The sequence below is a fragment of the Nuphar pumila genome, chromosome 13 (genome assembly GCF_984573655.1).
Source record: "Nuphar pumila chromosome 13, dmNupPumi1.hap1.1, whole genome shotgun sequence".
Lineage (NCBI taxonomy): Eukaryota > Viridiplantae > Streptophyta > Magnoliopsida > Nymphaeales > Nymphaeaceae > Nuphar > Nuphar pumila.
In genome coordinates, this window is record NC_143261.1 from 83,109,048 (window position 1) to 83,125,857 (window position 16,810).

Here is a 16,810-nt window from a genome sequence, read left to right on the forward strand (position 1 = left end):
CCATGAAAGAATGCGCATAGACTAGGGAAGGAGAAAAAGATGTTTTTTGATATTATTCACTTGCTTGATACATTATACATTTTATAAAATACAAAAAAGATATAGAATTAAAAAACCATGTGAGACGGTTAGGATATTATCTCAAAGAATAAGGAAGGAGATCAATCTTACCTATTCTCCATTTGATGTTATCCTATCCAGATGTGATCTCCAATTGGGAAATCGTCTGAATAGGATAAGTCCTTTATCATAACCAATGGTTGGATGGTCCTTATCCTAATAAATGATTAGATAAGATAAGGACTTTTCTAACAAAAGTCAATTAGGATTCTCAATTCAAAGCTAGCGTTATACTAAGACTAAGTAATACTAATGTGGAGGTTCAAACCCAAAAGGTACTTTTATTTATGCACTAGATCTTCGCAAACAACCTCTTGAGTTCTGTTCTATAGTTTTGATTCATACGGACGATTGTTGGATTTGACTCAAAACTACCAAAGTTTTTCCTCTATTTTTCCTATTTTCCTAAGTTTGTGTGTCCTTATATAGAGGGGTGGTGCCTTAAAGGTAAGGGTGTCAACGAGTTAGGTTTGGTTCCGACCCAGGTGGTATCAGACTTGGACCCAGTTTTCGGAGTCCAAACTCTAGTCTAATCAGGTCCTAAAAAGTCAGGAACATGCAAAATTGGACAACGGGTAAATTTTGAAATTTGTGGGACATTTGGGAAAATATGTCAAATTTGTGATACAATACAGTCATTTTCCATTGTTTTTTTTTCTATCTTACCACCAAAAATTCAAAGAATTCTTAAATGTGGTGTTGCGGTTGTACTGCCATAAGGCTTTCCATGGCAGCCTACACAGAGTATGGTCATCCAGTATAAAACTACTATTCCATGTTAAGCACCATAGAGTGTGCACAAAAGTGGACCTCTGGGAGGTTCAACTGGTTCAGCCTAACCATAAATCTGGTCAAAACTGTGTTGCTATTAAGGGTGGCAAAATCTGACCCGACCCACCAACCCGACCCGCCAACCCGCTTCTTAGCTGGGTTAGGGTTTGGCTTAAGCGGGTTCGTGTCGTAAACAGGTCGACCCGCCTAACCCGTTTATTAAACGGGTCGTGTTCGTGTTAGGGGTATGCCAACCCGCTAACCTGTTTGACCTGTTTAATAAACGGGTTAGGCGGGCGGGTCAACCCGTTTAATTATTTATGTTTATCTTGATGATTGTAAGACAACTTGGTGGATATGTTTGTAGCATGGTTGTAACTTGTAAGACAATTATGTTGATGTTGTCTTTATGTTTATGACTTTATGTTGAAGTTTTATGTTAATGTTGGTAGTACAATTCCATATTGAGATTTGCAGGAAAAAAGTATAATATGTATTTTTTTTTGTGTTTCAAATTGTGTTATTCGGGTTAGACAGGTTACTCGGGTCGACCCGTTTAATAAACGGGTCGCCGTGTCGTGTAATCGTGTTGTGTCGATCCGACCCAATTATTAAACGGGTTAACCGTGTCGTGTAGGGTTACCCGTTTAATAAATGGGTTGTGTTCATGTTTGCCACATCTGACCCGTTTAATAAATGGGTCGTGTTTGTGTTGAGGTATTCTGACCCGCCAACCCGTTAACCCGACCCACCGACCCGATTGCCACCTCTAGTTGCTGTGGAGGGCCCGACCCGATTGCCACCTCTAGTTGCTGTGGAGGGTTGACATAGGTGGGTTCGGTGAAGTTATAATCAAGTTTTACGATTTATGTTCTTTGTTTATTTATGTTTATAAATTATTACCTGTTATAATCAGGTCTTTCTCAGAAAGCCCTACCACCTCTAAGGTATAACATGCGTGCAGGTGAGGCCAAGAGAGAGAGAGTAGCTAATATTTTCTCTTGTGCGTGTGATTACAAGCCTACATGGGCCAAGTCTCCTAGCTAAGCACTCATCCCGCAATGCTTCAATGAGCAACTCATGGCTCAGTGACCCAAGCTCATTTTACGAGGGTTAACAAGCGTTGGAGAAGCTCAGCCAAGATGAAATGATCCACGAGCTGCTCATCTCGTTTCCTAATCCTGGGCTCGTGCTGTCGAGAGTTTGAACCAAGAAAACGATCTCAAATTTCACATACAGTTACGCCCTGTTTGGATACACCCACTTGTACTGATAAAGAGGATACGCGGAGAAAATGCATCGCGCTCCACAATGCGATTTCCCGCTATCTTGTTTATCTGGATGAGTGGGTATATCCAAATTAAAAGATTTTTATTTTCCACTACTAGTTTGTGGATTAATGAAAATTGGGCCTACCGAAGTGGGTTTCAGATTCTGGGTTTCCCAGTTACTAGCTTTTACTGAGTGATACTGACATCATCCCGCACATGTGTGTTGCATAATCCAGGAAGTCCGCTCCTAAATTTTGAACTCCAAACTTCAATTGCCTAAACAGAAGATGAAGTTCGCTCTGCAACACAAAATCTAGGAAGTCCAATTGAATTAATATGATAGACACGTAGAACAATTACAACACACTTCAAGTTTATAATAGAACTAACCCAAATAGTTCACTCCAGAAATAGTGAGGATATTTCACGGTCCTTAAATCTAATTATTTCAAAAGCACCTCACCATTAATAAACTTTTTCATACAATTCCAGGATTAATTCTTGAAAATGTCAGCTACTTACTTTAAAATAACATAGAACTATATCACGTAACATGACAACTGATGTAAAAACTAGCAAATATACAAGAGCTTATTAACTGTAAGTGGATTCCACAGAAGCCAAATACTAAAGCCTGACAATTTTTCTGAACCCAAAGATACGAAGCAATCTCAGCTCCAATTACCAAGAAGAATTGCTCAAGGATTCATGCAAACTGAGACAAGAACAAAGTACCCACTGCTTAAAATACTGCTACATCTAACTCACCTAGACTCTTCAAGAACCAAAAGTTCAATGGTCTGCTGACACTGCACTCTGCCCTTCTCCCTTGCTTGCCGGCAGGTTGTATACTGTCTTAAGCAGATCCTGTATCTTACCGAGCATCAGCATCTGAGAAGAATCACCACCACCTGACAGTCTTGAGGATTCCTGAAGTCTGATCTTTTCAAATAGGCAACGCTTTTCTGCTTCTGCCTCGTTAAGTCGCTGCTGCAGATAACTGCTAGCATACTCTTCCTCTGCCTTCTCGGATTTGGCCAACACAATCTGTTGCAGCCTCTCGGCTTCACGCCTAGCCTCAGTTGCTTTAATCTGAAACATGTCAGCCTCTGCCTGATTCAGCCTGATTATGGTCTCAAGTTCCTCTATTTGCTGCTTCTTCCTCTGCCTCTCCATCTGCAACTCAGCAACTTCCCTCCTTTTGTCGTCCAGTTCCCTGTCACATGCTTCCAATGCCATTCGAGCTTTTTTGTATGCCCGCTCCTTCTCTTCTGCCACCATCTCCATTTTCTTCACTGCCTCCTGCACTACTTCTGCTATTCGGTTGCAAGCGACCTGTGGCGATATTAACCGTCCAGCCTCTTCAGCTTCAGGATTCTTCACCCCTTCCATCTCTAGCTCTGCAGAAATAAAATGTGATATTTCATTCCAAGTGACAACAGATGGTGACTGTTCAGATCTTGGTGTATGTCTAAAAAATCTTCAATGATGCTGAAGAAATAAACAATTATTTTTGCTCAAAAAAATATCATCCTCAAACTAATATCTCAAATTCAATTGGAGAGATATGATCCCTATAACATCAATACAAATTAAAAGAAAAAAAAAACAAAGGACAAAAAACATAGTCCAGCAAATGTCATGGTGAGAAAATAAGAGATTCAAATTGCTTGATTTGAAGGATGCTGCAGACCTGCTAACAACATCCTCTGGCTGTAATTTGTCTTTTCTCTTCTTCAATGTATGTGTGGACTAATATTTGATATCCTAAATGTGTTATTGTGTAATTAAAGCCCCACAGATGCATTTTGCATGCTCTACTTAGTAACAAACATGCTGTGGTGATGTCTGTAAGATGCAAAACTCCTCTCTTGTACCAGGACTGCAATATGTACATGGTATAGGTTGTCATCCTCAGAATGTTAAGCTTATAAGAAAGCTGTTTTAGTTTTTTGGTCATATTTGTATAACCTTTTTTATGATTATACACATCACATGCTTGTTAGAAGTTGTGCAATATCCTTAGCTACTAAGGTTAACAGCTACGTCACACAGACACTTCACTTGGCACGCATATCCCGTATCGACAGACACAACACTCGGACATAATACGACACTTCATCAACATAGTCAAACCAGTTTCACAGTCAACGTTGTGTCATTAACTTGATCTATTTTCTTGTATGATCTTATTTACTTATTTCATATTCACTCGAGTTATTTTTCTTTTAAAATTTGTCATCAATTACATTATGTTTCAATTTTAACTTAGTTTCATTATTTGATGTTCCTAGTTGTGATTTCAAATTGTTGTTTTACATACACACATCTATGTGTGTGTGAAGCGCTAGTCGGAACCTAGGCGGAAGACCCCTAAAAGGACTAATTGGGGCTTAGGCAAGACTTGTCGGCCTAAGCAGGACAAAAAATAAAACATCACGAAAAGCAAAAATATTACAATAAATAATTAAATTTAGTAACAAACATATGATTATAACTATGGATGAAGTGTGTAATTCAGTGTAACATGTCGCAAAATTCATGAAATTGCACCAAAACTTGGGGCACACCATCCAATTACTCTATATACATACACACACATATATCTATCTATCTATCTATATATATATATATATATATATAGAGAGAGAGAGAGGGAGGATTATCATGTCCCTGTTTCGTTAGGTCATTGTTAGGACCCTCCAAAAATCATAGTTTTTAGATGTTTTATGATCGATCTAAACTATTAGATGTGTTTATGATTCTTGCCGAATGGAGAACATGTAATTGATTAAGCAGCTTTATGCTCAGATATGTATTTTAAAGAGGTAAAAAAATCATCGGTTGATATCGTACTAAAATTTCATGATAAAATGTTCACGTTTTTACATCGAATCAATTTGAAACAAAGCTTGTTTCTCAATAAATAAGCATCGATAAGCAAATCTAATGGCTCAAATTGAGCATAAAACACATAAAACTTTGATATTTGGAGCATCTTGATGGTGACGTAAAGAAAAAGAGGACAGGATGAACCCCGTTCTCATATATATATATATATATATATATATATATATATATATATATATATATATATATATATATAACTGAAAAAGTGATTTTATATGTGTATCAAAAACACATGCATACATGTAAACAATCAAAATAAAAAAGAAGGAAAAAAGAACAAAAAGGAAGAAAAAAAAGAAGAGTGGAGGGTCGAGAGGAGGAAGAAGAGGAAAAAAGAAAAAATAAGGGAAAAAAAAGGAAAAGGGGAAAAAGGAAAAAAGGAAGAAGAAGAAGAAGAAGAGAAAGAAAAAGAGGTAGTGGAAAGGTGAAAGGAAGTAGAAAAAGAGGTGGTGGAAAGGTGAAAGGAAGAAGAAAAAAAAAGCAAAAGAAGAAGAAGAAAAGGAGAGAACAAAAAAATAAAGTTTTGGGGCGGAAGGAAGAAGAAAAAGAAAAAAAGAAAGGAAAGAGACAAAAAAATGACAACCATGTTCCTACGGCCTAGGCAGCATAGGTCGAAAAACAGGGCCCTACCGCCTAGACCTATAAGCCTAGGTGGTGGTCTTGTGCCTAGCCTGCCTAGGCGGTACTTATGCGGTGCTTTTGACAATTAAGGTGTATGGTCATGCCTGTGTCCTAATTTTTGAAAATTATCATATCTTACTAAGCATATTGATATTGTATGCCACACACGCATCCATATCCATGTGACATAGGTTAACAGGTAGTGCGCAGAATAGGAGGTCTAATAAGCACAACGCCCATGTCCAAACACTCCCCCTTCTCTTGCAGCCTTCTACTTTTCATTTTCAATTATCTCGGTTTTTTCCTTTCTTTTCATTCCCACACCTTCACAATCTATGTTACCGGGACACGGCTAATCAGGCCACGTACCTGTGTCGACACAACTATGGGTCGGGTCGGGTTGGATCCAAATAAGACCCAACACACACTCTGGTTTTTCTTCATTTTTTTTCCTGTCAAACCTCACCTCCTCCTTCCCACCCTCGGCAGGAGGAGAGAGAGAGAGAGAGAGAGAGAGAGAGACCCTTCCCTTCCGCCAAGTTCAGCATCTTCACCTACAACGTTCGCAATGGCTTGTTGTTCTTGGCCGACAATTGTGGCCGTGTTTGCTTCATCTGCAATCCCTGCACCGATGAGCACATAACCCTGCTGCATTTGTCTCCTCTGGACTACCCTGAACCCCAAGGTCGGAACCAGAACTGTTTCAAATATACTTTCAGTTTCAACCCCAAAACACTCGAATCAAGGTGCTCCAATTAAGGTTGGGATAAGGTGATATTGAAAATCACTCCCACCGATGAGGAAGAAGAAGGCTTCCCAAGAGTGTGAGGTGCTCACTCTGGGTCGATGTCACCTGGGTATGGGTGCGGGTACGGAGGGTACGACACAGCAATTCCAAAAAATATGGGTGATTGAGTCTAGGTTGAGGAAGGTTGTCATGATATCGGAGAATCAATTTGGTTTTATGCCTGGAAGATCAACTATGGAAGCTATACATCTTCTTAGACAACTTATTGAAAGATATAGAGAGAGGAACAAAGATTTGCATATGGTTTTTATTGATTTAGAGAAGGCATACGATAGAGTACCTAGGGACGTTCTCTGGTGGACAATGATGAAGAAAGGTGTTTCTCTCAAGTACATTAGTATAATTAAAGATATGTATGAAGGAGTAGTAACCAATGTCCGCACTTGTGGAGGGGTGACAACCAATTTTCCGATAACGGTTGGGTTACATCAAGGATCTGCTTTAAGCCCTTTCCTATTTGCGATAGTGATGGATGAGCTTACGAGATCAATTCAAGAAAATGTACCGTGGTGTATGTTGTTTGCTGATGATATTGTTTTGATTGATGAGTCTAGAGCTGGAGTTAATGCTAAGTTAGAATTATGGAGACAGACATTGGAAGCTAGAGGTTTTAAGTTGAGTAAGAGTAAGACTGAATATATGGAATGTCGGTTTAGTAAGCAACGAAGTAGTGATGGGAGTGTAGTGAAGCTTGGTGAGCAAGATATACCGGTGAATGATTATTTCAAATATTTGGGATCCATCATTCAAAAGTATGGAGAAATTGATGGAGATGTAAATCATAGGATAAAGGTTGGGTGGATGAAATGGAAAAGTGCTACTGGAGTGCTGTGCGATCGTAGAATGCCATTGCGGTTGAAGGGAAAGTTTTATAGGACGACTATTAGACCCGCTTTACTATATGGTACGGAATGTTGGGCTGCCAAGAGACATCATATTCAAAAAATGAGTGTAGCTGAGATGCGGATGCTTAGATGGATGTGTGGAAATACAATAAAAGATAAGATTCGGAACGAAGAGATACGTAAGAAGGTAGGTGTTGCACCCATTGAAAATAAGATGCGAGAGAATCGTTTACGGTGGTTTGGACATATTCGGCGAAGGCCTAATGATGCTCCAGTTAGAAGGTTGGAGAAATGGGAAAATATATTAGTTAAAAGAGGTCGGGGTAGGCCTAGGAAGACTTGGATGGAGATGATAGGAAAGGATATGAATGCTTTGAACCTCACCGAGGACATGGCGTTGGATAGAAATGATTGGAGGAAAAGGATTCATGTGGAAGACCCAAAATGAATTTCTTTTTTGGTTCATATCGCTGACCCCAATTGTTTTGGGATGAAGGCGTAGTTGTTGTTGTATAGAACACAGCAAATCCAGGTGCCAGTACCCGTGTCGATACATGTCGACACGGGTACGGCACCCAAGGTAGCTTTGGATAAGGACTCGACTTAGCAACTGGTGGGCACCCTGCCCCATGTCCTCAACACTTGTGGTCGAACCGTTAATAATGTTGCGCATTGGTTGCTCAGACAGCGTGGAGACAACTCCTTTTATATTGTGACCTTTCATCTTCTTCTTCATACCCCCCCTAGAGAGAGAGAGAGAGAGAGGCGGTGGGAGGAGTTTTATTCCTTTTAAAAAATTTGAACACCCCCCTTTATTAATTTTTTATTTACACCCCCTCCTTTATGTAAAATGACATCTCACAACTCCCTCTCTTATTAAAATTTATCCTCCTTTTAGTAAAAATTGTATTAGATTGGACCTACATATATGTGGATCTTGCATTGGATCCATACAATATATATAGTTGTGTCCCCATACCCTCATTTTTTGAAATTGTCGTGCTGTACCCGTACCCGTACCCGTACCCGTACCCAGGTGACAATTCACAATGTAGATCCACATGACTACAACACAAAAAACCCATTAAAATATCTTAAAATGAGAAATTTATAGTAGATTTCATCTAGTGGCTTTCAACAACAACAACAACTACGCCTTCATCCCAAAACAATTGGGGTCGACGATATGAACCAAAAAAGAAAATCATTCTGGGTCTTCCACATGAATCCTTCTCCTCCAATCATTTTTATCCAATGTCATGTCCTCGGTGAGGTTCAAAGCATTCATATCCTTTCCTATCATCTCCATCCAAGTCTTCTTAAGCCTACCCCGACCTCTTTTATCTAATATATTTTCCCATTTCTCCATCCTTCTAACTGGAGCATCATTAGGCCTTCACCAAATATGTCCAAACCACCGTAAACGATTCTCTCTCATCTTATTTTCAATGGATGCAACGCCTACCTTCTTACGTATCTCCTCGTTTCGAATATTATCTTTTATCGTATTTTCACACATCCATCTAAGCATACGCATCTCAGCTACACTCATTTTTTGAATATGATGTCTCTTGGCAGCCCAACATTCCGTACCATATAGTAAAGCGGGCCTAATTGTTCAACAAAATATTCAGATTGATGTTAACTGATTGGAACTACTCTCTCTCTCTCTCTTATATGTATATATATATATATATATATATATATATATATATATAATTACAAAAAAAACATTTTGAGGAGCATATCTGTCCCAGAATCTTTTTTGCATGATACTACAGCGCACAAATGGGTGTGCATTATAACACTTCCCTGACCATATTTTTTATATTTACTAAATTATCATATTTTTACACAACAAATAGGTGATATTTCACATGTTTTTTAATAACACTAAAAGTTAACATCCCACAATGCATCTAAGACTTTACAATAAAAAAATTGAGTTTTTGTGCTGAAACAACTCTATCCAAAACATGTTTCATGGTAGAAAAGAAAAATACATTCAGGAAGTCCCATTAAGTGGATAAAATCTATGACAAATACCATTGGTTGTAGGCTTTGGTTCTTCTATAGTACCATACCATCTAGTAGCCCCACTGACATTTTAATGCCTCTATTGGATGTTTTGAGAATCTGACCATGAGACATGATCTCTATTGTTTTAGTTACAGACATGTATCAAATTAAGATCCATTGATGTTTAGAAGGCTTTCAAAAGACTCCTAAAAACAATGTCTTATAATGCACCAAACTGTCACGATGAAAAACAAAATAGTTTTACATTCAAAAGAAAGAGACTCAAAGCATGTTTCTTTGGCAAACAAACTATGATATGTGGCATCTAGAGGGTCATGATTGACCAAATAATAACTGCAATCGTGGCTTTTTACTAGATAGGATGGCACTTTTTATGGGACAATATTGGTACAATCAGCTAAAGCATAATCTAGTACAAACAACTTAATTTTTCACATTTGCATAATGTTTTGTGGATCAGGCCCTATACATATGAATCATATCATGGATTATCCAATTCTGTTGTGTAAGCATGTTTTTAAGAACTTAAAGAATCAATGGTCCACCACAAGGCATCAAAATTTAATGACAAAAAAAAACCACTCTTATATCAAAACCACTACATCCACAAGTAAACAAGCTCATAAAACGAAGTAGATAAAGCTAATGACACAATGTTGATTGTGTCCCACACTGGTTCGACCATGTCCATGAAGTGTACTAGTGTGTCCCAATGTCATGTTGTGTTCATAGGGGATATGCAAACTAAGTGAAGTATCCATGTGACATAGGCACACATACACACAAGCGCTTCAAGCCTTCAACATGTCTTAGATGTAACATGACAAAAAGAATAACCAGATTTTAACTAACATTATACTTGTACATAGTCACTATGCCCAACAAACAATGTTTGTTGTACTAAAGCCAAAACACTGTTTTCCAAAAAAATCAAGATCTCTGTGTGTGTGTGTGTGCATGCACGCGCATGCGTGTGTCTCTCCCTTCTTTTGACTTGTTTTTTGGTCCAAAGAAGACTCCAATGACTCGTGTTTGTTAGATGCAAGCATTTCATAATCAAATCACTTAAACCAACATTTGCGAGTTATTTATGCCACCCACCCACCACACGAGAAAAAAACAAAAAAACCACACATGTGCGCATGCAGAGAGACACCATAGACAGACAACAATTTGACAAATCACCATGTCATAGCATGAGGAATTTAAGTATTACTACACATTTGTTTCCAAAAAGAAAAAGAATACCACAAGAAGCTTGCATTTTGATAGAACACCTGCAAATGTGTGCTTTTCATAAACTTTCACATTAATCATTCTATATCAAGTACATAAATGAGAATTCCTTTCTTATGAATCCTTCAAATAAACTTCCTGAAAGGCAAGTCCCTTGACTTTCCAAAGGTGGATTAACTTTGTTCACAACTCTAAAAATGCCCACAACCAATGTTGTGAAATGTGTTGAGGTGTAGCATAGCGCTCCACCAAAAAACTGAAGCAAGGCGTAAAGTGTAAGCCCCAATTTTTTTTAAGAAAACTTAAAATCCTTTAAAAAATATCTAAAAATACAAAAAAATAAAAAAAAATGCTTTATTGATGAAGCAACAACCAATAAGAAATAGAAAATCTCAAATAAATACCAACAAATATGAGATTAAAATTCCTGGTCTCAGTACTAAACAGAACCCACAACCTAAACCATGCCAGATAAAGCTTGAAGAGAATATAACACCACTACTTTTTTCCTTTTCAAAGACAATATAAAGTATAAATCATAGTTAGTCACTGATATCACAAAATAAAACTGATAACAGGAAATTCAGATGCCCAATATTTCATAGGCCTATAGAATCAAGGAATTCAGATATGACACTTGTGGACAGCACTCAAAGCACAACAGCAAAAAAAATTGTTGAACATCAAATTCTGCTAGAAAAAATGTTGAACATCAAAAAAATTGTTGAACATCAAATAGTTATGGCTAAACTACTTGTGTTGGTAGAAGCCAAAAAAAAAAGCATGGCTAATATAAAAAAAAATCAGCTAATTGTACCTGTCGGTAGAGAGAGAGTCAGTCTTCTTCTTCTTCGGCAGAGAGAGAGAGAGAGAGAATCAGTCTTCTTCTTCTTCTTCCTTTTGGCATAGAGAGAGAGAGAGAGAGACGAGAGACAAGAGTGATGGCCAAAGAGAGAGAGATGCAAAGAGGGAGAGGCAAGATGCAGAGAGAGTGAGAGTGAGAGGCGAGAGTGACGCAGTCAAGATGCAGAGAGAGAGAGGGAGGGCTTCTTCTTTTTCTTCTTAGCGAGAGACGAGAGGAAGGAGAGGGAGAGCGAGAGAGACTGCGAGATGCGAAGAGGGAGAGGCGAGATGCAAAGAGAGAGGGAGAGGGAGAGGGAGAGGCGAGATGTAGAGAGAGAGAAAAAGTCGAGAGGAGTGAGAGTTGAGAGACCTAATGGGGTCACTCGCCTCTCGCTCCAAAAATCTGGGTCAAATGGGGACTTTGACCCCCATTTGACCTGTATCAGGTGAGGCGCATGCCTCATAGCTGTTGCGCCATATCCATGCGCCTCAAGGCACAAAGGGCCTCGCTTTTTGCGCCTAACAACATTGCTCAAACCTACCCAACTCAATATTACCTCTTAAACAGGGGAAGAAATGAAACTAGAAAACTGGCACTTGACAGCTTGTACTCAGCTATGTCACATGGGTACGGGTTCAGAGGGTACGACACGACAATTTCAAAAAATGAGGGTACAGGAACACGATTTTATATATATATATATATATATATATATATATATATATATATATATATGTGTGTGTGTGTGTGTGTGTGTGTGTAAAAATATGACTGGATCAAAAATTAAAGAAAGAGAGTTTGGGTCTGGATCTATAATAAGGTCCATTTTAAAAAAATTAAAAAAAGTATGCGTGACTGTAATTTTTTGAAAAAAAGGGGCAAAGGAAGGAAAAAGTTTGTAAGGGAGGAGGTGACTGTAATTTTTAAAAATAAGGGGGAGGGGAATGAAATTTTCATTTTAATAAAAATCTCTCTCTCTCTCTCTTCTTCCTTCTCCTCCTCTTTCGTCATCTTCTACCTTCTTCTCCTCTTCCTCTTTCTTTTTTGTCCCCTTCTTCCTTCTCCGCCTCTTCCTCTTTCTCTTTCATCTTCTTCTTCCTTTTCCTCATGTTTCTTTTTTTTTCTTCCTTCTCCCCATTTTTCTTTTTCTTCTTCCTCCTCTTCCTCTTTTTCCTCCTTTCTCTTCTTCTTCCTGTCTTTCACCAAGGGCAAACAAAAAAAAATTGGGTTGAGTTGAGATTGGACTCGACCCTATCCGGACCAGCACGTATCCATGCTGTGTCCAGTACCAGTACCCATGTCGGGCCGTGTCAACACGGGTACGGCTGCCCGGTTGTTGTGTCTATGTGACATAGATATTCAATTTTTTTTAGACCTAAAATCCTGCTAAATAATTTTAATGGAAGGCTTAAAAATTCTAGAAAAAAAATGACTCAGGTAGAAATCATAAAAAGAAATATTTGGGGAAGAATAAATAAGAGGGATTTCTTCTTTTCTGAACCTTCAATAATTGCATCTAAAGAGTTTAAACAATTTCCTGCTTAAACAGGAGATTAGGAAATGCCCTTGACCTCCCTTTTTGCATCACTATGGGCTCATCTTTAATTAAGGTAACCCATGGTTGAAATAGCTTTTTCCCAGTTTACATATTTCAAATAACAAATTTTTCCTATTCAATCCATTTGACCACTTTTTCCATGGACATTCCCCTCATTTGTAACGCTGTGATGGTTTTTGCCTAGTACACACATTGATCCAGAGTTCCAGGCATCCTTCAGCTAGACACTGACATTTAAAATGTCATGACGATAGCAGCATAATTGGCCAAGTAATTAGCAACCAAATTTCATTCTTTTTTTCTTTTCCCAAACTCAATCAAAATGTCCATCTCATTTAAATCTTAAACCCACAAACCAAGCTCAAAAGCCTGTCTTTTAAATGGGAAATTATAAATCACACATCAAACTACAATCATGTTAAAAAAAGTTTGTGATAAAGGAAAACACAGAAAACAATAAAGATCTTTCAACAAACAGAGAAACTACAAAAGATCCATCATCACGGGTAACAATAAACACATGGGCAGAAATTTTTCAAGAGACACTGCTGCATCAGTTGACGATGACATGGGTATCGCAGGGACACTAAGCAGCTGCATTTCAACAAATCAACATGAAGTAAAGAACACATACTCCACATTTTTTTTAATCTTCTCACTAATTCCTTTCTTCCTATTTCACATTTGCAGAATTGGTTTTGATGTAATTAGCAGCACTGTCCAAGCAATGTAGTAATCCAAAAATATTTCAGATAAAAGCTAGAGAAAACATTTAAGGAAAAACTGATATCGAGATAAGCATTACCTTCAAAGAAGAGCAACAACACTTTGTATACAACAGACTCTGCAACCCCATTCTTCAACTTTTCCAGAAGATCCTCACACTTCCAGAACAGCTTCCGTCCCTTTGGGTCTTCGCTCCCCCTGAAGATCCGGCTCACAGCATCAAGCTCCCTCATCAGTGCAGCCCGATCCCACTGCGGTGCACAATGCTGGAAGACATCCTTCACCCACCCCAACAACTCCGAAGTCCTGTTACAAGCTTGGCACCTGAACAACATCTCCGAGGACCCAGCCCCACCCTTCCGGCATGGCCCCATGGTTATCTGACCCACGCGGATGGCGCAATCGGTATGCGTCCAATGAGAGCATGAATCGCACCCAATCCACCTGCAAGTGTTCACTTCGAAATCGAACTTGCTACAGATCACACACATACAGACATTGCAGAAGCCGTTCCTTGTTGTGCAGATCTCGCAGGCGCAGTCGTCGCCTGGGAGCGTGTTCTGGCAGGCAATGTTGCGGCACCGCTTGTAGGTGAATATCTCAATCAGGAACGACTGCGAAAGGCAGATGTTGGGGTGGAGGAACGCCTGGATCCCCGTGTTGATCGCGACTAGGATCTCCAATTGTGCCCGGTGAGCACGAACAAGCGACTTTGCTGTGAGGTCTGGCCGCCCCTGGACGAGCTTCTGCAGGAGGAGAAACTCCTCCCGGTGCTGCGGCCCGCCCGTGCCCTCGAGGATCGACCGGAGCTCGCCCTTAAGCCCCTCGAGTAGGGCCTCCGGCATGTCCTGCATCCGCTCCGCCACCGCCTCCACGCGCTCCCGGGCAACCTCCCGGAGCGAAATCCGGTCGGAGTTCTCCACCCGCTGGACGACCGCCTGGTCAGCAGCGCGGTAGTCACTCTCCTCCTCACCACCTTCCTTCTCCTTCTTCCCGGACGCCCGCTTCCCACCAGAGGAGAGGTCCATGCCGCCGCCGCCGCCGGCAGCGATAGGCTCGCCCCGGCTGTTGTGCGCAGACCACGTCTCCCGCGAGCTTGCGCTCTCCGTCGGAGAATCATGGCCGGGATCGGAGTTGGAGGCCGGAGCCGGCGTATCAGTGGAGCAGGCGTCGGAGGAGGCGAGCGAGAGAGAGGTCTGCAGGCCGCTGGGCCGCCGGAGGGGCGGCATCTGATGCTGGAAGCTTGCGCCAGACGACGTCCCCATGCCCTGAAGAAGCCCCACCTCACTTCTCATCCAAATCCCTCCCTACCTGCAACAACAGAAACCCTAACCCCCCAAAAAACTAAAACTTAGGCCCAGAGAGAGAGATAGAGAGAGAAACCCGCAATTAGGGTTAGGGTTTGTCTCAGAAGGATGAGTTTTCACTCCAGCGACGCCATGGATGGACTATGGTGGCGAAGTTTTACTTTTCTTTTCTTTTTTCTTTGTATTTTTTTTCCTGGAATCGTTCTAATCAGAGTCTCCTCTGGCTCTGCTTCAATTCAATCTCCTCGGAGGCGACGACCGTCGGCCTTGGTGACCGGTTAAACCGGTCGCCCTCGGGGACCCACCATCACTTCGGGCCTCTCACTGCAACCCAACGACCAACGTGGCACGTCTCCCTCCGAAACGCGGTTCGCGTACGTTAGTTAGCGCCCATAGTCAGAAAGTGTTGGACTCCTTGGTGGATCTGGCCACAAAATTACAGAACTGGTCGGATCTTTAGACTTAGTGACGGACCGAACCGACCCGAATTTAATACGTCCCTGAGTTAGAGACAGTGACTCAGTTAGATTCACTGGATCCGGGATAAGTCGGGTATGCAAACTGAACCCGAGGTAAAGCACCCCCTAGCCTCGTTGGGAGGTAAGTCATCCAGGCTGGGCATCTTTATAAATGGAACAAGAACAGCCATTGGATCAAGGATGATCCAATGACCAACGATATGGTACGGTTTTAGGTAGAATCTTGTATAACTAAAAATCATAGACACATATGTGATAACGGATTTGAGTGCGAACTGGATCAAGTCCAAATAAGTTGGATCATAAATTGACCCACTAATTAATCAGGTTTGAAAATTAGACCTGAGAGCACCAACCAATTTGAGTTTGGGATCATGTGTGGACATGGGTATGGCTAAAATTTATAAACCCATATGGGTCAACAGGTTCGGGTGCAAAACTGAATGGGTTCAAACCAGTCTAATCTTATGTAGAACCTCTACTCGAAGCAAATCAAGACACCTGAATATCTATGCTTAATGTCATTAAGACTTACTGCAGATGGAAGCATACATATTGAAAGATACAGTTATGGGACATATCCAAATAAGGAAGGGTCCATTTGGGCTAGTACGCTAGCTCAATGCAAATCAGGCAAAAACTGTACATGTAGCTCAGACCCTACTTTGTCTTGGACTTCATTAGGCTTTTCAAGTTGACTAAATATGTTAGATACTGAATTTACGATTTAGACCAAATATTGATTTATATTAGGCAGGTACATACTCTGTATAACTATGTGGGTCAGGTATGAAAATGAGCCAGGTATGATAGGGGTTTGGGTGCACATTTCTTTTTTTGGTATTGGGTCATTTCAGATATATACTATATAGAACTATTTAGGTTGGTAATGAAAATGGATGGGATATAAAAAATGGATCAGTATAAATTGGATCCATTTGCATCACTATCCAGTCAATACATTTAGCTATACATATATACATTTAGGTTTTTGCGAATGAGAGGGGGGGGGGGGGGGGAGATTATATGGTGGTTCGATATGCCATTAGCCAATGAATCACCCCTGATCCAACGGTTATTTTGGTTCATTCATAAACTCTCTCTCTCTCTCTCTCTCTCTCTCTCTCTCTCTCTCTCTCTCTCTCTCTCTCTCTCTCTCTTTTGCAAAACCTATGTATATATGTCCTGCTAAATGTATATACACTGGATAGCAGTGCAAAATGGATCCAATTTATACTGATCAGTTTTTATATCCAATCCATTTTCATTACCAA

At 40.2% G+C, this 16,810-nt stretch overlaps 1 protein-coding gene across 1 annotated transcript; it reads right to left on the bottom strand.

The window, feature by feature from the left end:
- Positions 1-2,615: 2,615 nt before the first annotated feature.
- LOC149818905 (OBERON-like protein) lies at positions 2,616-15,302 on the bottom strand. The gene is made up of 2 exons (XM_089984461.1): positions 13,830-15,302; positions 2,616-3,562 (listed from the first exon to the last, which is right to left on the bottom strand). The coding sequence occupies exons 1-2, from the start codon at positions 15,043-15,045 to the stop codon at positions 2,955-2,957; spliced, it is 1,824 nt and encodes a 607-aa protein (XP_089840587.1). The 5' UTR covers positions 15,046-15,302; the 3' UTR covers positions 2,616-2,954.
- Between the last annotated feature and the right edge of the window lie 1,508 nt (positions 15,303-16,810).